At 35.5% G+C, this 23,491-nt stretch overlaps 2 protein-coding genes across 4 annotated transcripts; one reads left to right on the top strand and one right to left on the bottom strand.

Moving 5' to 3' along the window:
- Positions 1 to 94: 94 nt before the first annotated feature.
- Positions 95 to 9,866, bottom strand: LOC126599610 (probable UDP-N-acetylglucosamine--peptide N-acetylglucosaminyltransferase SPINDLY). The gene is made up of 18 exons (XM_050265997.1): positions 9,509 to 9,866; positions 8,582 to 9,036; positions 8,273 to 8,434; positions 8,003 to 8,178; positions 7,389 to 7,464; positions 6,254 to 6,382; positions 6,033 to 6,152; positions 5,867 to 5,935; positions 5,700 to 5,781; positions 5,441 to 5,535; positions 4,308 to 4,372; positions 3,785 to 3,983; positions 3,147 to 3,341; positions 2,636 to 2,730; positions 2,378 to 2,513; positions 1,999 to 2,216; positions 1,349 to 1,476; positions 95 to 963 (listed from the first exon to the last, which is right to left on the bottom strand). Exons 2-18 carry the CDS (start codon positions 8,990 to 8,992, stop codon positions 566 to 568), a joined length of 2,754 nt encoding a protein of 917 aa, XP_050121954.1. The 5' UTR covers positions 8,993 to 9,036; positions 9,509 to 9,866; the 3' UTR covers positions 95 to 565.
- Positions 9,867 to 17,468: 7,602 nt separating this feature from the next.
- On the top strand, positions 17,469 to 22,090 carry LOC126600476 (WD repeat-containing protein LWD2-like). 3 transcript variants are annotated; one of them, XM_050267037.1, is made up of 4 exons: positions 17,490 to 17,635; positions 19,291 to 19,604; positions 20,246 to 20,877; positions 21,446 to 22,090. In XM_050267037.1, the coding sequence occupies exons 3-4, from the start codon at positions 20,282 to 20,284 to the stop codon at positions 21,858 to 21,860; spliced, it is 1,011 nt and encodes a 336-aa protein (XP_050122994.1). In that variant the 5' UTR covers positions 17,490 to 17,635; positions 19,291 to 19,604; positions 20,246 to 20,281; the 3' UTR covers positions 21,861 to 22,090. The 3 variants fall into 3 exon arrangements, with proteins under 3 accessions (XP_050122992.1, XP_050122994.1, XP_050122995.1); XM_050267038.1 differs by having other exon boundaries at positions 17,505 to 17,635; positions 19,404 to 19,604; XM_050267035.1 differs by lacking the exon at positions 19,291 to 19,604 and having other exon boundaries at positions 17,469 to 17,635.
- The last annotated feature ends 1,401 nt before the right edge of the window (positions 22,091 to 23,491 follow it).

Here is a 23,491-nt window from a genome sequence, read left to right as displayed (position 1 = left end):
AGTATCGGATAGAGCGGGTAAATTTTATTCATGAAGAGCAAACTTTGCGCGAATCATAGCGTCGAGACACGCTAAACTCTGCACTCAAAATCCATCTGTAAACAGGTTGATTAAATCATTGAACTTAGAGAAAATTGCAGGATTCAACTGTAACCAAACCAGAAAATGACCAAGTAATCTGACCAACTATGCTGTTTAAAAATCATACAAGCAAGCCTAGAAAAGAAGGAACAACGATTCACTTACAATCTACAAACCACAATTCTCTAGTCGGGAAAATTGCAGACAGCTACCTAAGATATATCAGCTCATAGTTTCACGGACCACGCATAGAAAGCCGTAATTCTAGCGCAGAAAATAATAGACTCCGAATGCTGCCAGCAGTTGTTTCCCAAAAATGTCATCCTAGGCGGGTAAACACAGCGCTTCCACGTTATTTACCACCGGACTCAATTCCACTATAAGCCGCCACGACTAAGTATGCCAACGGAGATCAAATCACCCAGAAAAGCAATATGGTTTCCTATCAACGAACCTCCGTACAAATGCCTCAGATGTGCGCCCATCAGACTCCTCCATTTTCTTCACAAGCGGAGGGGTTAAGAGCAGGGGTTGGAACAGGACCAAATCCATTAGTCTTAATAGATCCAGGAGGCCCTTCTCTTGGTGTTGTAATACTTGTGGGATCAGAGATTCCAGCAGCAGGGTCTTCAGCAATTACTTCCTCTTGTAGCATTTCCATTTGCCGTTGTGATGGCACATCACCTTTGCAGTACCTGTGCCACATGCTCCTGTATGCTGACTCCAACCCAGAGGTAAACTTTGGTCCGTCACAGACAGGCGACCTGGCCATGAGGTCCCGGAGACCCATTCTCAAATTTGAAAGCGCTGTTACGTCAGAGGCCAGCTGCACTGCCAACTGGACATATTCATCCTCATTTTTAGCAATCAGATTTCCCAACCCTGTATTTAGTCCACTTTAATCAGTTAGGCTCTTTCAACAGTAAAACAATGATCAATTCATTGGCAAGGAGACATGCAAACATGACAGTATGACGTGCACATCCATCAAAAGATTGATATTGACGGAATTGATTTCTAAACTGATGCATCTATTTACCTAGTCAAGTTTGGAGAATGTTTAAAAACTGTGTGCCTTTAACAGTGAGATTTGATCTCAGGTGTCCTAGAGCTTGTGACACATACTCTCTCCTTAGCCATGTATGAGATATAAACCAACAGATGCAACCAACAATAAGGGAAATAAAGCAAAAGGTATCTTAGGAGCAACCATGCATGGTACACCAGATAGACATTGAAAAAACAAAGGAGGAAAAAAATCACTTACCTACTTTGCTGAGAATACTAACACCAACGTTGTGCGCATGTACTGAACCAGCCATAGTAACACACGGGACTCCCATATATAAGGATTCACATGTTGTGGTTGTTCCAGCATATGGAAAAGTATCCAAACTACATATAGAGAAGATAACTTCGGTTAGAACCTCCAAACAAGATCCAAGTTCAGTAACAAGTGAAACCCTTCCTAAAATGTGCTGCCAGCAGGTCCAACATAAGTGAATCCGGTGAGACTTTATTGCATGCACATGAGATGTTCTGAAATGGTTTCTAATTTCTACAAAGCATCGCAAGTTTATTCACATTATGGTTCTCGAATTATTTTCAGGTCAACTTAACTGTTTTGTGTTCATTCCTTTAGCTTATTTAGAGTGACTACAAAAAATAGATTAACTGATCTTTACTAGTCAAAGATCAAGTCTCTTGTTTGCCTGAGTAAATATTATTTCATATGCTCATTTTCGTTTTGGTACACAATCTTTTTAATTCAAGAATCCAGAGGAGATGAGCCCACACATTGGATAATTGCTCCCCTTGATCATCTAAGAGAGATAAATAGACAAGAAATATAAACAAACTTTGACACTAGTCACACTACTGTCCTTCCAAATGTAAGACAAAATATCTCAAATTTACCTAATGTCCATGAGAGAATAGGCTTGCATATGATCGTAGTTGAGTAAAATTAGAGGCAGAAGATCAACACGTAGTGGTTCCAACCCCAGCTGCTCCAATGTTGAAAGAAATCTCTCCCTCACACTATCACAACTAAAAGGCTTACACTTCACCACAAGGCGAGAATTCGGAATTGCAGAAAGAATTCTTGCCCAAACTTGTAGCACTTTTGGAGTGATCTAATATGGGCGAAGAAAAGAGGAGTGAGACAAAACATAATACAAATGTAATCCTATTTTTTTGGTAAGAAACAAAAATTTTATAATATGATACGTGATCAGATTGCTTATGGTTGTAGCTATATGCTTGATTACAAGAACAAAAGAAACCTAACTAATACCTTTGCCAGATTATTAAAGCTTCCAAAAGTAACAAAGCCATTGGAAAGAGCAGGAGTGGGCATAACAGGCCCAGCCTCAGGGGAAGGTGTATAACACAGGAAGCAATCGGGTAATCGAACTAAGTCCTCAACATGCCTGACCAAAAAAATAGACAAAGTTACTAAAAAGTACTGATACAACCTACTCTATCAGATACTCATCCTTAAAACCAGAAGAAAAAGAGTAATTATCATAGGACTAAATAGGACCAGACTTACGTCTGCTTTGAATCAGGTGGATCTGCCAGAGAATCTGTGATTCTATAATCAATCGCCGGCAAACCAGTTGTGTTTGGGTAGCCAATCCAGGTCACCTGTACATCCAGAAATAGAAGGTTAGCTACTTAGAAAACACAATCCCGTAAACAGTGAGTGAGGCACATGAAAATGAAAGGACAAATTTAATGGGAGGCCCACATTTTCGGACTGAAAGGAAATATATTAGGCTTCAATATATAAAGCAACTCACGACGCTTTGAAAGTTGCCCAATAAACAGGAAAATTGCAACTGCCTATTCCAGGATAAACATTCTCTTTTAAATTCCTCAACTTTCAGATTTGATGAGGCGAAAAGGAAAAAAAATAAAGATTTGCAACATATTATAAAATATTTTGTATATTATACTATAAGTCTACAAGACAAACGTCGACAAAGAAAAATACGCAGAAAACAGAAACAAGAATGTTTAAAGCCAACTGCCTGAGAAAATTAGAACACCTTTCAACATACCTGAACAGGTGAGGGCCTGCATGCCATCGTTCCCAATTTATTGTTTGCAGTATGGCCAGTAAGTTCCACCAAGATATCAACCTTATCTTCTCTAATTATGCTTGCAACCTTCTTTTCATCAATCCCATATATATCTCTCCAAATCCCACCCTTTTTCAAGACTTTCTCCCGAAACCTAATAGTCTTGGCATCTGCCTGTGACATTATATAAAAGTCAATTCCAAATTGTATGTGGGATAAAAATACTTAAGTAGTATCTGATCTTATAGACAATGACAAGTTATTAACTTTATAACAGCATTGAAATTAAATATATAAAAAAAGATAAATTCGAGAGAACATGTGAACTTATGACCAACTGAGAATTAACTAAGCAATTTTATAGTGGGTCTGTTTGGTTAGGGGACAGAGAAGAAACGAAGACAGGAGACGAGGAAAACTAAACTAAGTGCATATGTCTCATTAAACATATGGTTTTAGAAAATGTGTTATAATCAGAACTGAAAGCAAAGAGAGTATAATTCTGGCAAAAGCTGCAGATAAAAAAGTAAGACATGGTTTACAGGAAACATAAACTTTAAACGTAAAATGGATAACTACATTGGATGAATGTAAAAATAAAATAAGAAAATCAATACCTTCACTACTGCAGAATACACAACCACCTTGTACTTTGTGTATTCATGATGGGCAAGCGGAGCTTCTATAAAATATGAAACAGAATGAGTAAAATAATCAGGAGACACATATCCAATGATGAGGGGTCGTTCTGGATCTTTTGGATTGTCCCATGAAGTGTACTGTGGATATAACCTCATAAAGCGCCTACCCCAATCCCTGCATGCAAATAAATTCAACTAAGCATCAACAAATCTACAACTCCCATTTTGAGGTTAAACATTGCTGTGAAATTGGCAAGCAGAACATAAAAAAGAATATATACCAATAAGAAAACTGCAATTGTCGCTAATACTAGGCAAAACATTTATAATGTATCTTTATTATAAGGGTAATGTTAAATTACAAAATGGCTATATAACTAGCTCTAAATGTACCAATGTTTTTATCAATTTTTTTTCTCTTTATATGAAGTTTATTACATTCACTGAATAAAGAGAAAGAAAAGTGATCATGCAAAGTTAAAGAGGAATTAGTTGAGACCTGTGAGCGACAAAAAGTTTATCATCATGTCCTTCATTTATGTAGTTCATCGCAAGCAATCGATTCTGCAAGAAAATGGTTAGGCAGATAGAGATTAAAACCAATACTTGCAAAGAGTTTCTTCTGTAGGATAGATCAAGAAGCAGCAACAATAAATAAATAAATACTCATTTAGTTGCTTCCTAAAACTACAACCAAGATATCTTCATATGTTACAGAATTTCATAGATGAGAGGTAAGTTCTTGTAAGAAACCAAGGAAGAAGCTATGAAGGTGTAGGAGCTTGGGAAAATCAGTATACCATAACGTTCAAGGAATTGGCAAGAAAATATAACATGTTAGATGAAATTTTAAGATAAGTACAACTTGCTACACGCAGTACTCATGCAAGTTGTAATAAATTAATAACCATTATATGTCAAATATCAAGTGATGAACAAGAGTTATGGTTTAAAAATCGCCAACTAGCAGCTCTAACAAATACAAACCATACTTAGCTACGGGAAATATCTTAGCCAAGCTATTAAGTTTCGGCACCACCAGTCGTTAGAAAGATTAAAAACTCAACATGAAAGATGATATAGTAATCTAGTAAAGGCCATACTAAACTTTGTTTCCCCGGTGTCTGCCCGAAAGAGAGAGAGATAGAGCGATAGAGACATGGTTAAGCTAAAGCATGGATATATGTTTGCTTCCTAAACACCTTGAATAGCATTTTGAGACTATCAGTCAAGCCATTCTGTGTGACAATGCCAAATAACTTTTGTACATATTGGGAGAGATTTGTTATCGACGAAGTTTTTGAAAAACTGATTTGCCTTACACCTGTGATAATAATTGCACACACGGTAGACAATTACTTACTGCTAATAAACCAAGGGCATTGAAGACGTTTCCAAGGGAGAAGAACTGTCATGTTATATTTAGACATTTGCATTCAGAAAACAATGGAAACATATCATAAATTAATGGTAGTTCCTCATTCCTGCATCATCTACAGGTAACCTGGGGGGGCATGCCACTATAGTTCTGACAATTTTCAGTGATAGTAATGTTCCAGGTATAACCCAAAAAAACAAAAAAACTTTGCACTCTTGTGAGTAAATCCCATGAGAGTCTAAGAGTATTAATACCTGGCCTGCATTTCGGGAATCGGGATCTATTTTGAGGCATTCCTCATATGCACCAATGGCGAGAGTAATATTTCCAGCATCGCGGTAGAGAACCCCTGTACATAAATGATAAAGAAAAATGAATACAGAACAAAATTCAAACAAAATTAATTATAGCAAAATGAAACATAACCCACCACAACGGGACAAGTATAAGTAATGTGAAGTTGTGAACTGCAGAAATTTTGTTACGAAAAAATTGAGAGAGAAAGAGAGCAACCTAAGTTGTTGTATGCTTCTGCATATGTGGGATTTGCAACTATAGCTTTGTCAATCATGTTTGCAGCAGCATCCATTTTACCCTGCCAATAGCAAAGAGGGCAGTCAGCGACTATTTGATGTATAGCCATTCTAGAGTCTGGCATATTAAAGGGTTTGAAATTAAACCTGGACAGTGTAGACAACACCAAGATTGTTCAACGATTGTGAGAAGTTTGGTTTGATTGACAAAGCCATCTGCAATTTGAGAATAAACGGGATGATGGTAATGTCATTCAATCGGTATTTTTGAAGGGAGAAAAAGGAATGTTTTTGTACAAGTATCAAAAATTGCCTGATAACACTCTACTGCTTTATCAAGGTTGTCTCGATCTTTGTATATTACTCCTAAATTATTGCATGCTTCTGCACAATGGGGATTGAAGTGGAAAGCAAGTTCATAGAACACAATTGCCTGCATAAACAGAAATTCAATACCCACAAGATGTAGAACTGACTAAACCATAAAAGAAAATACATCCAAATGAGAGTTCTCCTTTACAGAAAGACACTTACCATGTCAAACTTAAGCATTTCACCATAAGCAACCCCAAGATTGTACATAGCATCGGCATAATGCCAGTTATAATACAAAGCCTTTTTGTAATAGGATATGCCTTGATCAATGTCTCCTTCCAATTTAACCTAAACAGACATGTTACTGAATCCAAAATCAGATGTAGAAAACTGGAAATACATAATGAGAAAACAGAAATATAAAAATTGCAAGAACATGAGCTAGAAGTCTTTTCGTCTACACAAAACGAAAATAGATAGACCGAACAGATGATGAAAGATTCTAGAGAAGAAAAACATTTGGGCTCATTGCAGTTAATACTTACCATATCATGTTTATCTCACTCAAATAAATACAATACTCAGGTTTGACCACAAAGATTTTGTCATGGATGTTACTGATTAAGTTAATTTAGTAAAAAAGAGTCGGTCAAAAATGTTGGAAGCAAATATATGATGAGATTGCCAGAGTATAGACACCCTTTTTAGTTGTGGAAATTTAGCAACCACAAACATGGGTAAATGAAATTTATGACCAACAAATAAAGCATTTCTGCATTTTCAACAACATTTTCGTTAAATAGAAACACCAAAATGTTAGGACTTCTATACAGTGTACCAAATGCTTCAATGATTTTCAACATCTAATATCTCTTATATCATTGTCAAATACACATAATTAGTACTCATTGAAACAACAATATGCATAGTTAAAAGTTTACAACCTATGTGTGAGTATATCTTGGGATTGGCAAACTTATTTGTCTTACCGAACAGTTTTATCATTGAGGATTGATTAAATTCATTTTGGTGAACATTTCTTTTGGTGTAATCTTAGCACAAAAATGTCGGGAGCACCTACACTAGTGACAAGGTAAGTGTAATAAATTCAACACCGCCCTCTAGGACACAAATTCTCGTCGGACCTTGGCACAATAAAAATCGTCCACTTCTTAACCAAACCAATCATTAGCAAATAAACCCGACAAAACAATGATGAACACAGAGAAAAAATTAGGTAGCAAAACCAAAACGGAAGTTCTAGAATAAAACACGTAAGAGTTACATAGTCGATTACAACTAGACAAAATATCAAAAAGGGAAGAATCCAAAATGAAAACAGAACGAACATCACCTTTGTTCCTAAATCTGTTAATGCTATTGCCATATTATTCTTTGCAATCTCAAAGTTTGGCGAAACAGCAAGACACCTGGTATAGCATAGCAACCAAAGAAAAACATCAGCATAGATCATCAAACGAATTTACAGCTATATAAATAAATAAATAAATAAATAAATATATATATATATTATGAGTTAAGATCCAGGGACCAGGGACACGCTTTTGACATACATTTTTGTGGGGCCCACTCCATAATGTATTTCAACGATCCGAACAGTCTATCTTTTAGGTCTTCCCTCGAAGATCATGTCTACCAAAAACCACCCAAAACCGAAACCATATGACCGGTGGATAAAATGTATTGTTTCTTTGTAGAACAGTATTCATCCAATTTCTTCACTACAAATGAATGTCTTAATGGTTTTGGATTTGTCTAATTTTTTGCAAGGATGATCTATGAATGATGTATTTAAATATAGACGGTTCGAATTGTTTAAATACATTATGGAGTGGGTCCCACAAAAACGTGTGTCAAAAGGCATGTCCAAAACGTGCATCCCAGATCCTAAACCGTATACTTAAGCCCCAGTTTAGACTGACAAGTAGAATGCAAATAGTAGACTACCTCTCGTAGCAAGCAATAGCAGATTCCAAATCACCACGATTTTTGTAAATGACACCCATGTTGCAATATGCTTCAGCATACATCGGCCTCTCCAATGCAGCCTTCTCGTAGCAAGTAAGGGCCATGTCAAATTGCATCATTTCAGAGTAGACAACGCCAAGGTTATAATATGCAGGCTGCATTTCCAGAGTGAGGTAAGTATACAAATTTGTAAGAACAGTAAACAAGAATAATAAAGGTTACAAAAGGGAAAGGAGAATATTAAATTACAGCATAGTGCGGATCTGTCTTCAAAGCTTCATAATACTTCTGCAGTCCCTCTTGAGTATTTCCGGCAAGCTTTAAGCTGGTTCCAAGATCAGTTAACACAATGGCCAAGCATTCCGCAGCGGGTTTGTAGAATTGGTCTGCTTTCAGAGCTTTTTGATAAGACTGTTCCACGAAAAAGTGAATAGTAACTGGTAAAATTTCAAAATTTTAATCATGATTAATCAATCATCAAAGCACAAAAAAGTAGTAGAAAACATATTGTATCTTTTATTTTCCATAGAAATAGAAAGTTAAGTAACAGGATCAGACCTCAGCAGCCTCCCTTAGACGGCCCTCTTCTTTGTACAAAATTCCACAATGCGTGTGAGCGCATGCATTCTGTGGGTCCAACCTGATGGCTTCTGCGAAACTGTCAAAAGCGAGCCTTCCCATATTCTTCATCTGCAAGCATATTCCTTTTCCAATATGAGCTTCCACATTTCCAGGATCTTTCTCCAACACAGTCCCGTAAAGACTCAGAGCATCAGCAAACTTGTTCCTCGAACGAAGAATGTTGGCATAAGAAAGAGCATCTTTCACTTCAAACATCTTCCCTGCCGGAGTTCCGGCAACCATAGAACCACTGGTACTGGGCGAAGGCTGCGAATCATTCAAGAATCCATTCTCTCCAGCCGGCTCTCCATTTCTCACATTACCAACATCTTTCTCCGTCCATGCCATTTGCGTATCGATAAAAGCTCCCTCTTTTATGGAGCAAAACCAACCTACAAACAAATTCGACATAAATTTTGGTTCTAACAACAAACTTGAAATTCAGCACACATAAAAATTTAACATAAGCCAATCCAAAATCCAAGACATTGAAAAATCAGTACAATGCTGACTTGGACAGAGGCTCGAGAATCGAGTTTCGCAACTAAGTTAGATAGCCGTGTAGCAGCATTACTATCGAAACAAGTCCCTGCTAAACCTAATTAACTATCCTAAACGCCTCCATTAATCACAATTCCAAACCCTAATTACATTAGGGCGATCACAGTAAAGCCACTCTACTGAAACCAACCGATCATTAAGCAATCAACCAAACCCTAATACAGCGGGATCACATACCGATAACAAGACGCGATTTTCGATAACAAAAACACGATAACAAACTGAAAACAGGGGATTAAAGAAGAAGTAAAAGAGTGGGAAAAACAAATAAAAAGATGAGAAATTGGGAATTTTGAAGCGTACGGTTGGAGGCGGAGGAGCTCCCGCTGTGCCGACAGGCGAGAGATCAACGGTTGAGATTAGGCCACGGCTATGGCGTCCGGCCAAAGCACTCAGAGCTCCATGGTAAATTACCACTTTTAGCTAGACAGAGAGGGGGGAGGAGGGAGAGGGGTTTTACCGTTTTATGGTGTTACGAGGGTAAAAAGTAGAGAAACCCTGCGTCGGCCTCTCGGGCTCTCTTCGGACACACAGCTCGAATTGAATGTGTCCCAGAAAACCCAGAAGAAGGAGACGAGGGGTAGAGAGAGAGAGAGAGAGAGAGAGAGAGAGGAGAGAGGAGTGTGTGTCCCGTTAACGTTTGTGTGTGTCTTTATCTTGAACCCTGTTTTTGGTCGGTATTTGCTTTTATACCACTGCGCTAAAAGGTGAGTCTTGAGGCTGCGCAAAACGCAAATGACTCGGCAACTCGGTGTGTGAATTACGGGGAGTGTCATCGTCGGTTAGCCCCAAAAAAGCCCTGGACGGAGTGCGAGCTTTTGGTTGTCTTCTTCCATTGTGGCTAATGTGAACAAGCTCTATGGGCATAATTAGTATTTTGCACATTAATTCTGACGAATATTTATCTATAAAGAAAAAAGAAAACTTGGACGGATAAAGAAAACAAAAGAAGGTTATGTTACATCATAGAAATCGTAAATCACGTATTTATCTTTAATAAAAAAGAAAAATTCACCAAAATAACCTTGATAAGTATCGTATTTATGTGTCAAACCGTCGAGACTTTGTTGTATTAATAACGTGATTGGTAATGTAATGCACAAATTAGGATCTGAATAGTTTTGTTTGAAAAAAAAAAGTAAAGAAAAAGAGAAGTCTTCAAAATCTTGTTAGATTGAGTAAGCTTGGCTACTCTTCTCCATTGTGATCAGGGTTAGTGTTTTATATATATCTATTTTTACTTCTCACACACTTTTTTGAATTTCTGACTGTCGGATCTAATGAATTGACAAAGATCAATGGTCAAAAGTTAACAAAGGTGTGAGAGAGGTAAAAATGAGTGTGTGAATAGCACTATCCTTGTGATCAATGTACTCTAGGTGTATGGTATAATTGGTAATTTCTCCATTTGCTACAATAATCTATCATTGTGATCAATGTACTCTAGGTGTATGGTATAATTGGTAATTTCTCCATTTGCTCCAAATATTATTGTAAAGAGAAGAAGAAAAGGAAATCTAAGCGAACAAGGAAAACAATTGTTATGTGTGTGTGAAAGAAATTTAACGTGACACAGAGTGTCGCTCACACATCTATATTATCTATATCTATATCTATATTATTAAGAAAACCCACCTTGTCAACCTTTTTGCCCAATTTTTCCAATTTTATCCCTCACTTTTGAATACATAATATTGACATGAGGAGGGCAAAATTGTAATTTTATACATTTTGACAAAATGACAATCATATCCCTATTTTTCCTATTTTACCCTCACTTTTGATACATAATATTTACATAAGGAGGGAAAAATAGTAATTTTGTATATTTTGACAAAATGATAATCATATCCCTATTTTTCCTATTTTATCCTCACTTTTGATACACAATATTTACATAAAGAGGGCACAAAGGTAATTATGTAATATTAAGAAAAATATATCCTTATTAAGAGATCCCATCATCATTGTCTCATACTCTTTTTTAAAAATTTAAAAACTAATCACACTCCTTAATCAAAAACAAAAAAGAAAATGAAATTGTTCACACACAAAGTATATGCTCATCTTCTATTTTATCTTAAAAAGAAGCAAAATCTGCTAAAAAGAATGAAACACTAGCGTATGCATATTACATTTGTCTGCGAGACACTGAATTACAATTGTAACAAAAGCACAATATGAGTGTATAAATGAGTCATACTTGTATTAGTAACGTGACTGATAATGTGATGCACGAATAAAGGTTTGAATGGTTTATTGGAAGAAAGAAAGAAACAAATCTTCTAAAATTTTCACATGCAATTATATTGGTTCAGTCGCTATTTTTGCCGTAATCAATTGCCTTTGGAATGATAGAATTGATAGCCGAGGAGGTGCAAGTAAAAACACTACTTTTGGTGGAAATCATGTGATTATGCACCTACAATCTACATCTGGTCGAAATCAGTTGATTAGAAAACGTTGCCTTGCTAATCAGGCTTAATGCATTAATATTGTCGCATTGACAAGTCGTTATCGTTAAGCATTAAGAAACGCTAAGCGTGTGCAATCAGTTGTCGCTAAGACAACTCTTTCAAAACTTCGTCATTTTACATAAGCATGTGCCTAATTCGTTAAATATATGTTTGATCTCACTTTTAAAAATTCATCTAGAATGTCAATTTTTTTTTTGTTATATAAATGAGAATGATGAATAATTAGGCGAGTCAAATTAATCTCAAGCCTGGTTATCGAACCACAAAAGTAGCTTTACTCTCTAACACGCACAAACCGGTAAAAAAGAATCAAGACCCGAAATTTAGCTGTTAACTACAAAAATAAGTTACTTTCTTTCCATCTAGAATGATCAGAAAGGACTAACTTCCCAATAAAAAAAGGTTAATTATTGGATATGTTTTTTAGGAGTTTCGGATCAAGGGGGATGATTGCCCATATGTTGCTGGGTCATACAATATCAATGTGTGTCAATATCAAACAGTGGTCAGCAGTCAAATTCATCAATATTAATGTTAAATGTTGGGTGCTGAGGAAAAGAAAACATGCATGAATGTGGTACTCGAGGCCCACCAGGTCCTCTTCACCCCTAATGATTTCACATTAGTGGGCATGTTGTATAGAACCATTTGATTTGGGAAGTAGGAAAATGATATAATAGAGACACACCCCAAAAAGAAGAGAGATAAGACAAAGGAAGCCATTTAATTGGAAGTTGGAGGGATTAAATAATAAGAATTGTGTTTGTGCAGTAGCACACAAGAGATTGCTTTTATCATTCTTTAATACCTAAGTTATAAAAAGTATGAAATAGTCACTTAGGGCTGGTTTGGTATTGCTGTGCTTTGAAAAAAAGCTGCTGTGAGAATAAGCGGCTGTGCTGTGAGAATAAGCGGTTGTGAAATAAATCAGCAGAGCGTTTGGTAAACTTTTTTGTAAAAGTGTTTTTGGAAAGAAAAGCAGTCTGATAGTGGGTCTTTTCATTAAAGGAGCACTGTAGCTCTATGTGCTTTGAAAAAAAGCCAGTTTTCCAAAGCTGCAAATAGCAACTTCAACTTTTTCCTTTGATTTCAGCTTATTCTCACAGCAGCTTCCAAAATAAGCCATTTTTTTTCAGTTTACCAAACACCTAAAACCCTCACAGCTTTTTTTCATAGGTGCTTTTTTTTTAAGCACCTCACTCCCAAACTAGGTCTTAGACTACTAGTTTGAAGTGCTTTTAAAAGGATTAAAAGTACTTTTGATGAAAATATTTTTGGAACCAATTTCAAGTAAAAATGCAAATAAACTTCAAGTACTTTTAAAATGACTGTAAAAAGCACATAACTGGTGATTCTTCCAAAATGTATTTCAAGTGATTTTTGAACTAAAAAATATTTTCGCTAAAAACGATTTCAGTTATTTTAAAAGCACTTACAAACAAATATGAGTCTCCATATGTTCCAAGCTTGAGCTAAATGGGATTGAGAATTTGAAATCTGTGATTCATGGAAGAACCAATAGGCTCACATTATTCATGGAACAAGACACTACAAATTGGGTGAACCGGGGGTCAAGCCAAAACAAAAGAGCCGCACAAAAAAGGGGTCCGAGAGGCATACGGACCCTTATTTTTTTATGTCGTCATAACCTTGCTTCCTAATTTTCTGGACTGCTTTGGATGAGCAAAATGGACTTGTATATATTGCCTAGAGAATATACAATTCTATTTGTAATGATTTTACAAAGACGGTCAGTGGTGCACCGTTAATTACAGTGTTACTGTCCTCAAATAAAACGTTTCGATGTAATTAGAAGTGAACTATTTAATATAAGATAATTTGTGAATACTTAATACCACTTACTATGACTCAATAATTAGAGTTTATGTATACAACCTGGTTTGATATCATGTTAATGTTTTAAAGTGACGAGTTAGTGGTCTCCTATTAATCATACTGATATAGTTTTTAACTCAAATCACTTTTACAATTCAATAGGTGTTGGTTTAAAAAAATTGTGAATCTTATCATTGTTCAATAATTAATGAGTTACGTGAGTTTACTATTTATATTACATGAATATGTGTAAGAGAGATAAATATCTCACCGACCAACCAGCAGTACTATTACAATAAGCCTAATTAACTAACTTCATCTGTTGACTTATGAGTAGGAAAATCAACGACTTAGATTCCTTAATAGTATACACTTTCGTGAAATAATTTCGAATAATACTTGCGTTACCTTGTGGGGGAATGCATTATGCACTTACCTACCTTTCACAAATAACGTATCTTAGTCGTATAAATTTCATAATCAAACCCATTCATCTTCTTAATCTTCATTTGAATACCATTTCTATAAAAAATTATTCAAATCATATATCATTTAGTCATTTAAATGTATAAAATAAATTGACGATTCATCTTAAATATGTTACTTGATACTTACACCGTCAATTTATTCTATATATTTGGATGATTAAACGATATCCGATTCGAATGAGTTTTTACATAGATGATTTCAAATGAAGATTAAGAAATTGAACAATTCTGATTAAGAAATTTAAATAATAATATACGATATTCAAACTAAGTGGGAATGTCTATGGAGGAACGCAAATATTATCCAAAATTTTATCATGAAGGCTTCAATACTTAGAAGTGCTAAAAATTAATATAAGTTGTAATTTGTTGGTAAGATTATAGACACCATTATTATGAAAAAAATAATAATTATTATTTCATGTAGCAAAAATGCCTTATTTAAGTTTTTTTATTTTTATTTTACCAACAACTGTCGTTAACGAGATTACTTTTAAACTTACAATTTTTTTATTAAAAAAAAAAAACAGAAACTGGTGCTAGCGTCTAGTAATCATTCCATAATCTAGAGCCAAATGATCATGGAGCTTTTGCAAATTGCAATAAACAATGGTGTATCTGGCATTTCTGGCACCTTAAAAAAATCTAACCACTAGTCCTTTCTCCTTTTTATGTGTCTGGCAGACTGGCACTAAGAGCAACTCCAGTGTAGGAGCCCTCCCCCCAGGCTATTCACTATTTAATCCACCCAATGAACAGTAATCGCATTTAATAAATAGTGCATTCCCCTGGCAATTGTCTTTTGCATCTCCACCCCTGCACTGAATAGCCGGGGCAATTGGCAATAAAATATTAGTATTTTTTTTATTTATAAAATAATACAAAATCATTTTTAATTGTTTTCCTTTTTCTTTTTTCCTATTCCTTTTCCATTTCATTTTTCCAAACTCAACCGACAACCATTCTCTCATTTTTTTCCAGAACACTCTTCATGTTTCCTAGCCCTCTGTCTCTCCTTTCTCTCTCTCTCTCTCTACGACGCAACCCCCCTCATTTCTGAAACCTCTCTCTCTCTTTAATCTCTCTCATTCTCTTGCATGCATCATCAGATCACAATTTTGGTGCCGAAATCGCATGCTCCGAATCTTCCGTCAGCTCCTTCTCCTCCTCCACCGTGACCACCGCTGGAGCTGGAGAGGATGGGATAGTGGACGAGATCGGCAAGATGTTGGAGGAGTTCGAGGCTCGACAGAAAAAAAAACATTAAAACAGGCGTCTGACGTCAGCTAACGTCAGACCCACCTCAGGCTCTCGGGCCGGCGAGAATCGACGGGCCTGGCGCTCGGGGGTGCTCGGGCTCCCTCGCCAGCCAACGCTGGACTTCCTCCCTCGGGCAATCAAGCCCTGTTCCAGAGCCTGTCCCTCGAGCAGGAGCTCCCGCTGGAGCTGCTCTAAGGAACCCATGCCAAAGGAAAGACCCCAGAGAAACACAAAAGCACTAGCTTCCAACAGCGTAGCTCTGGAAACAGCTAAAGCATATACAAACAATTAGGGCAACCTAAAAAGTATCTACAATATTTTTTTATCGAACAATTTTGCACTGTATAGCATATGACTATCGTTGTTCTATAACAAAAATGAAATTTATTGTATTAATAGTCAATGGGGCTTAAGCAACACTAGTATTTTTTTAATGAAGAAATTAGGTTCTCATCATTCTTTTTGCTACTCAATTGATTAAAATTTTATTTCTTTTCAATTTTTGATCAAGGTTCCTGGGTATTAATGACATCATTAATTATTTCAATAATAAAATATTTTTTTATTTCTAAATATATTCATTTAATGTTAAAAATGTTACAATTAATATATTTATTTTTATGACTAAATTTTTTATCATATATTTTTAGTTTTAGTTTTTAATTTGTAATGCTTTTTCAATTTGCACCAATTTTCCTTTAAGTTTTAATTTGTACCCATATATTAATTTCTTTTTGTGCCCATATTTTTTAAAGTTTATTTGTATTTGTACCCATATATTGTTTTTTTATTTGTACTTTTTATTTTGCTAAATGTACCCAATGCTAATTATATGTACCCATTCGTGTAAAACTTTTTAATCTTAAAATGTACTTATTCTTAAATATACCAATTTGTTATATGTAAAATGTACCATTTTTTTATATAAAATCTATTCAATTTTTTTCTAATCCATTTTTAAACTTATATGGGTACATTATTTTTTCTTTGATTTTAAAATGTATCCATGTCAAGTTTAATTGAAGAAATTTACTAATGTTATTAAGCCTAATATATATATATTTGTGATTTGAAGAATGTACCCATGTTTATGTATATATTTGTGATTTTGATACAATAATTTTTTTGGTTAATTTTGATGAATGTACCCATGTTTACACACACACACACACACTATACTATATTTATATTTTAATATTTTTAATCCCACAAATCATGATTTTTTATTTAAAATCTCATTTATATAAACAACTAAAAAGGTCGTACCCAGTACACAAGGCTCCCGCTGTACGCAGGGTCTGGGAGAGGTGAATGTCGGCTAGCCTTACCCCCATTTATGGAGAGGCTGCTCCCAAGTCTCGAACCCGAGACCTACCGCTCATGGGCGAAGGCACATTAATTTCACATTAATTTCTAAATTTCTAAATTTCTAAAATTTCTAAATTTTTAATTTAAAAAATATAGTCACATACATAGAAATAAATTATCACATTAATTTCAGGGACCTCAATCAAAAATTAAAAACCAACAAGGTTTCAATCAAAGAATATTCATAGTTAAAGACCGCATCCAAAGTCTCCCTTTTTTAATACAAGTTAATGGAGGAGGATGTATTAATCGAATACAGATTTGGAGTGCATGGCTAAGGAGTTATTGTTTCTTACATGGTGAGGTGAGATCATTTTTACCGTACAAACGTTATAATGCAAACTCATTCTCTCATCTAATGATGATCTTTAGAAATTTTTATTTAATTTGGAGATAGCTTAGTTATTCATATGTGCCAAACAAATCTATGATTATGATAACAAGTAGTATTTTTATGATTAACGGCCAACTTGTTTGATTCATATGAGTGACTAAACGGTCTTCAAATCAAATGAAGTAGTCTAGTGTTGATTTTTAGTTGATGATGAAGAAAATAAACAGGTTGAATTATGACGTTTAATACAATAAAATGAAGTCACATCGTCATGTAAGGAGCCAAACAATAACACGTGCTTGAAAATGTTGCAATTAAGTAGTTGGGGGTAGTATATGAAAATATATATGTTATATTAAAAGGTTAGGAAGAGTTAATGAAAACGAACCTTCTATGCTTGTGGCCGTGCCGATTGACTGTTAGCTTCACGCCCTCACCTTCCATTCTCTTGTTTTGTTTACTGCATGCTATCTATCTATCTCCCACGACTTAAAAGAAAAGAAACTATTTGCCATATATAAATATCTCTCAACTTCCATATAGCAACACCCCATACAGCTCAATCCCCCGTCTCCCTATCTAGTTAACTTTCCTCTTATATGTGCATGTCTTGCTCTGGACAACAAGCAGTTTCCCAAAACTGCTACTGAAACTTCTATTGAGCAATGTAAGTCTCTCTCTTTCTCTCTCTCTCTCTCTCTCTCTCTCTATCTCTCTCTCTCTCTCTCTCTCTCTACCATCTTATGAAGAGGAAGAATTCTCATCATATTCATCAAGTGAGATGCATGGTATATATGTAGGGGATTTCAGTTTGGAGTCAAAGAGTACTTATAAAACTCCGTTTTTGTGCAATATAGTGGTTAACCGTTGTAGTTAGAAGTTCATTAGTTCATGCAGTGAGTACATGAAGCTACCCAGAAACGAAGGGTTCGATGAGGCCAGCAAATTAGCTTACTATATTTTAGAGATTTTTATAATCAACTATATATGATTAGGTAGAGAAGATCTGTTGATTAGGTAGAGAAAGACCACCTTCTTTTTCTTATTCTTTTTTTCAATTTTTAATAACCCTTAGCTGATTATACTAGCTTAAGAATTAGCAACATTTTTTCATTTTTTAGGGAACTTTAATAAAAAGCTCCTGGTACTGTTTACTTTAACAAAAAACCATATTTTTACACTAAAAAGTCAATCTTGATACTATTTACTTTACTCTTTATTTTGTCCTTATCGTTAAAACTCAAAATTTTTAAGTCATTTTCATTAGTTTTCTTTTTTTTCTACACATGTATTTTTATTTACATATTTAATGAATAATTCACATATATATATATATATATATATATACATATTCATATCCATTCACGAGTGAGCATATATAATATATATAGTTAGATGCAATCTGTAGAGTAGTTAGTGAGTTACGGTAATTAACAAAAATATCGTTGCAAAGGAAACACTCTTTAGTTAAGGATGTACTTCCACTTCATTTCATACTTTAATAAGTAGTAGAAACTCATGGTTATAGAAAAATAGAATTTAATTGCGAAGATTTAATTAAAAGGAAATTTAATGAAAAATATTTGAAAATTTTGAGTTTTAATGATAAAGACAAAATAAAAAGTAAAGTAAATAATACCAAGATTAACTTTTTAGTGTAAAAATATAATTTTTCATTAAAATGAACAGTATTGAAAATTTTTCGTTAAAATTTTTTTAATTAAATCCTAAGTTTGACAACTTTTTTGACTAGATAGTGGTTGACTTACTTTTGGATTGGTTACCAAGCAAACGTAAATTTGTTTAGAATATATTGTTGTGCTATTTATAGACCTCTTTAATGAGAGAGTTTTTTTTTGTGATTGAGACATTGGTAGTATATTACGTATTTTTATATAAATGGTGAAAAATTATATTTTTTAAGTTATTAATTTTTTAATACGTATCTCATCATTTATATAATAACATATAATGTATCACATCGTGTTCTAGTCAAATTGAAAAATCTCTCATTTTTAATGCACACCTCTCTCTCAGAAATTTGCCACGTGTGTCATGACTTAATTATAGTTAACTTTTTGTTTTACTTTTGCACTTTTTAAATTTCTTTGATTCTTTACGCAAAACGAGGTCTTGCTTGTCTTTTTACTTTTTTTTTATTCGTCAATATGGATTTTCGTTATATTATCTTTATGATAATTTTTAGAAACCATAAATAATATTTATTTATCATACAGTGATTAGAAATAAAATATTTAAAATTAAATAAAAAAAATAAAAAATAAAAAATAATTATTACGATGTATATTGAACGGATACCAGAAAGATAGATGTTGAGAGCCTTGTCCCACTCTCCCTCTCTCTTGCCCAATCTATTTCTCTGTCCGCAAGTGTTGGAGCTCTGAAACGCAACAATGGACCCGGGGTTGATACAGATGGCATTAGCTACGGCGGCATCTCGTTACGTCTGCGTACGGGTCATGGCTTCATCAAGATTCTGGACGAAGCGAACGAAGAAAGGTGCAAAGTAACAGAGGGTTGTGGCGGCGGTGCGGTGGCGAGGTGGGTGTTTGTCGCCGTTGCCGGAGATTGGGTGATGGTGTGGTAGTGTCTGTTGGGTCGAAGAGAAAGGAAGGGTATTTTTTTTTTCACACAAATTGAGTTTACTTTACTTTTGAAAAATATAAAAAGTATTTAATTGTGATCGCAAAATTTTTAATAAATAATTAGTATTAATTGATCACTCGGATCTCCAATGAGGAGATCTGAAGAGAATATAATTCCGTAAAGAAAAATGGTTACAATGGGGATATACTAAAATATTATTTTAACTTTTTAGTCAAAATGATTAGTGAGATTAGTATAACTCATCACTGTGGTCTCTAAAGTTTAAAATTAATGAAATTGGTTATTAAAATTGTTCACCATCAATTATTTTGATTATTCTGTAAAAACCTTTTCGTTAAATTGAAGAAATTTTTAAATCTCAATGCTACATAAAATAGATGTAAGTGTTGAAGTTAAATCTTTAAATCTCAGGGCTACATTAAATTAATTAAATCGACTTGTAGTATACCAGGTTAAAGCTAGATGATTTAGGAGTAATATATACTAGACACAGGCAATATTATTGGCAGCTTTCTTGGCTTTGTTAGGCAACAAGCGTGACAATAATTCAAAGCTTTAACATGCATTCAGGGCTTCAAATAATTAAATTAATACTTGTTCAATGTCGTACTTTAATTAACTCTAAAATTTGGATTTAACTCCCATGCAGCTATAGAGAATTAAAAATCAAATTCCAACTCCAAACATGCAAAGTCCAGCAGAGAAAAAAGCAGGCGTCCACACCTACGTAAGTCAATGGCCAATCTCCTCCTTAGCCTGGTCAGTCCGCCATGACAAACCTTCACGCCTAGCCATTGGCAGCTTCATTGAGGACTACAGCAACAAGGTTGAACTAGTCCAGTTCAACCGTGACACATCCGACTTCGCCACCGATAGCCGCCTCATTTTCGACCACCCTTACGCACCAACCAACCTCATGTTCTTCCCCTCTGAGGACACCGCGAATCCTGATCTAATCGCCACGTCCGGTGACTACTTAAGGCTATGGGAGATCCATGATGATAGGATTGAGCTCAAGTCTCTGCTGAATAGCAACATGAGCAGTGAGTTTAATTCGGCCATAACGTCTTTTGACTGGGCTGAGTTTGACACTAGGCGAGTGGCTACGTCGAGTGTGGACACTACATGCACAATTTGGGATATTGAGAGGGAAGTTGTGGACACTCAGTTGGTGGCTCATGACAAAGAAGTGTATGACATTTCTTGGGGTGGCTTCAATGTGTTTGCTTCAGCTTCTGGTGATGGCACTGTCAGGGTGTTTGATTTGAGAAACAAAGAGAGGTAAGGGTTAATTTTCACCTTTTAATTTTTTATGGGAGTTGCTATTGGCACTTCAAGAAAAAAAAATCATCATGCACACTTGTCCGTAGTAAAATAATAAGGAATGGATGAGCGTAGATGAACTTTTTTTTAGTGCTAATAACAAGTCTATTCTTTATAGTCTTGTGTTCTTTAGAGAGATCATTTTCTTCCGTTTCTTCGAGCAAGTTCAACATATTTTCCTTTCGATTGCATACGGAGTAGCCAAACTTTTAAAAAACTAATAATTAGAAAAGTTTTAAAATAAAACAATATCACTATAGCAATCTTCTCAAATTGCATTATTATTATAGTAAATCGACAATATCGACATTGGTACTTTATTTATGTTATATCAAGACAATCTAATTATTTGTTAACATTGATAGTATCGACAAAATTTCGAGAGATATGGTTAATATTGTTGCAGTAATAGACTGATTTATAGTGTCATTTGAGATCATTTCCCTTTAGCATTTGGTAGCTCAAGATACTTATGCTTCATGTATCTTGTGACCCAAGGCATATTTTCTTAACTCATCTTCAACAGGTCTACCATAGTTTATGAAAACCCTACTCAAGAAAGATCTTTGTTGAGGCTAGAATGGAACAAACATGACCCAAGATTCATTGCCACAGTTGGAATGGACAGCAACAAAGTGGTGATATTGGACATCAGATTTCCCACATTACCTCTGATGGAGCTCAAAAAACATGGTGCCAGTGTGAATGCCATTTCATGGTCTCCAGGGAAAGGACACCAATTATGTTCGGTGAGTGATGATTCAAGGGCTCTAATTTGGGATGTGGTGAGACCTGGATTTCAGTCCAATGGCGGCGGCGATGCGGAGCCGGAGATGTGGTATGGAACGACAGCTCAGATTAATCAAGTGCGTTGGTCTGCTCTAGAAATGAACTGGATTGGTATTGGCTTTTTGAACAAGTTGCAGCTCTTGAAGGTTTAATTAGAATATTTATGGAAATATATTTAGGGTATCACTTGCAATTCCATATGCTAAATGTAGAGTTCTGTAATTAAGAGAAAAGGGAATGGGGATATCTTACCCCCGAAGATCGTATCTACCAAAAATCACCAAAATCCAAAGTTATATGATTGTTGGATTAAATTCAGTATTTATTTGTTCGTCAAATTTCTTCACTACAAATAAATCTTAATGGTATTGAATTTGTCTAATGTTTTGCAAAAATGATTTATGAATAATGTATTTAAATATAGAAGGTTCGAATGGTTGAAACACACAGGAAGTTGACTCTACAAAATGAGTGTCAAAAGTGTATGTTCCCGAATTGTAAGAAAACTAATGAAAAGGGCTTGAAAACTTTGAGTTTTAATGATAAGGACAAAATAAAGGGTAAAGTGAATAGTACCAGGATTGATTTTTTAGTGTAAAAATGTGGTTTTTCGTTAAAATGAACAGTACCGAGTGCTTTTCGTTAAAGTTACCAAATATATATTGTCTGCAACACACATCATGCAAGATGCAACCATGTCTAAGGGTGGGCAAACGGGTATAAGAACGCGGGTCGGGGCATTCCAGATGTATAGAAAAAGGGGCCCGGACCGGCCTGTTTGTAATTGGAATGGACGGACGAGTCCACCTTCCTCCCGGGTTTCTACCCTAGTCATCCTTCCTCCCGAGTCCACTCCAGATTCCAGAATCAGTCACTCCACGCCGTCCGTCCCTTGACTCCCTCGACTCCAACTCTCAATCGTCTTCTCCTCCGTCGTCGCGACCAACATGACGGCACCGCCCATCCTCTCCTCCACGGTTCCACCCACACTCCGTTACTCTCCGTCAGTCATCTCCTCCACCACCCCAACATCACCGCCGTCGCGATTCTGGGCCCTGGCGACCACCACGACGGCCCAGCAACCTTGAAATGAACTCGTGTAAACAGATCTACCTACTGAGATTTCGTCACTGAAACCAGAAGCTCAAAAAAACCCAGAGGAAAAGATTGAACGCAGCTGCTGTATCTCTCTGTGCCTTTCGACACCGATTGGCAGAGAAGCAAGCAGTAAACCCATTTCATTTCACAAGCTGAACCAGAGAGATCCGAAGACAAATGGGTAACTCGGATCCAGCAAAAATGAATATATTCAGATTAGCGGGCGACATGACCCAACTGGCCAACGTCCTCGTCTTGCTCCTCAAGATCCACATTATCAAATCATGCGCCGGTACAGCCATTTCCTTTTTTTATTTTTTATTTTTTTATCTCTATGCATTTTTGTTTATAATTTAAATGCTTTGCAAGCAATGTAATTTCATGTGAGCTGCATTTAAATTCTGTTTTGAATTGAACCCAGTTGAGAAGTGAAGTTTTTATTCATTTATCGTGTAATTGTGTATTAAATTGCATTTAATCGTGTATTTAGGCTTTTGATTTCCCACCCGCAATGGTTTTCCCATGTGTTCAGTCTGTGCAGCTACTGTGTTCAAACGGGCCGAGTTAGGTCAGGTTACTAAATTAAAATCTGTTGTACTCGTCTTGAACCGATCATTTTTATTTTAAACCGGGTCCAATCCGGTCCTTTCAAAATTAGGTCTGGCCCGGCCCAGGCCCATGCCCA

This window comes from Malus sylvestris, chromosome 14 (genome assembly GCF_916048215.2).
Source record: "Malus sylvestris chromosome 14, drMalSylv7.2, whole genome shotgun sequence".
NCBI classification, from domain to species: domain Eukaryota; kingdom Viridiplantae; phylum Streptophyta; class Magnoliopsida; order Rosales; family Rosaceae; genus Malus; species Malus sylvestris.
Note: the sequence above shows the minus strand (reverse complement) of the source record. Positions and strands in the feature narration are given on the sequence as shown.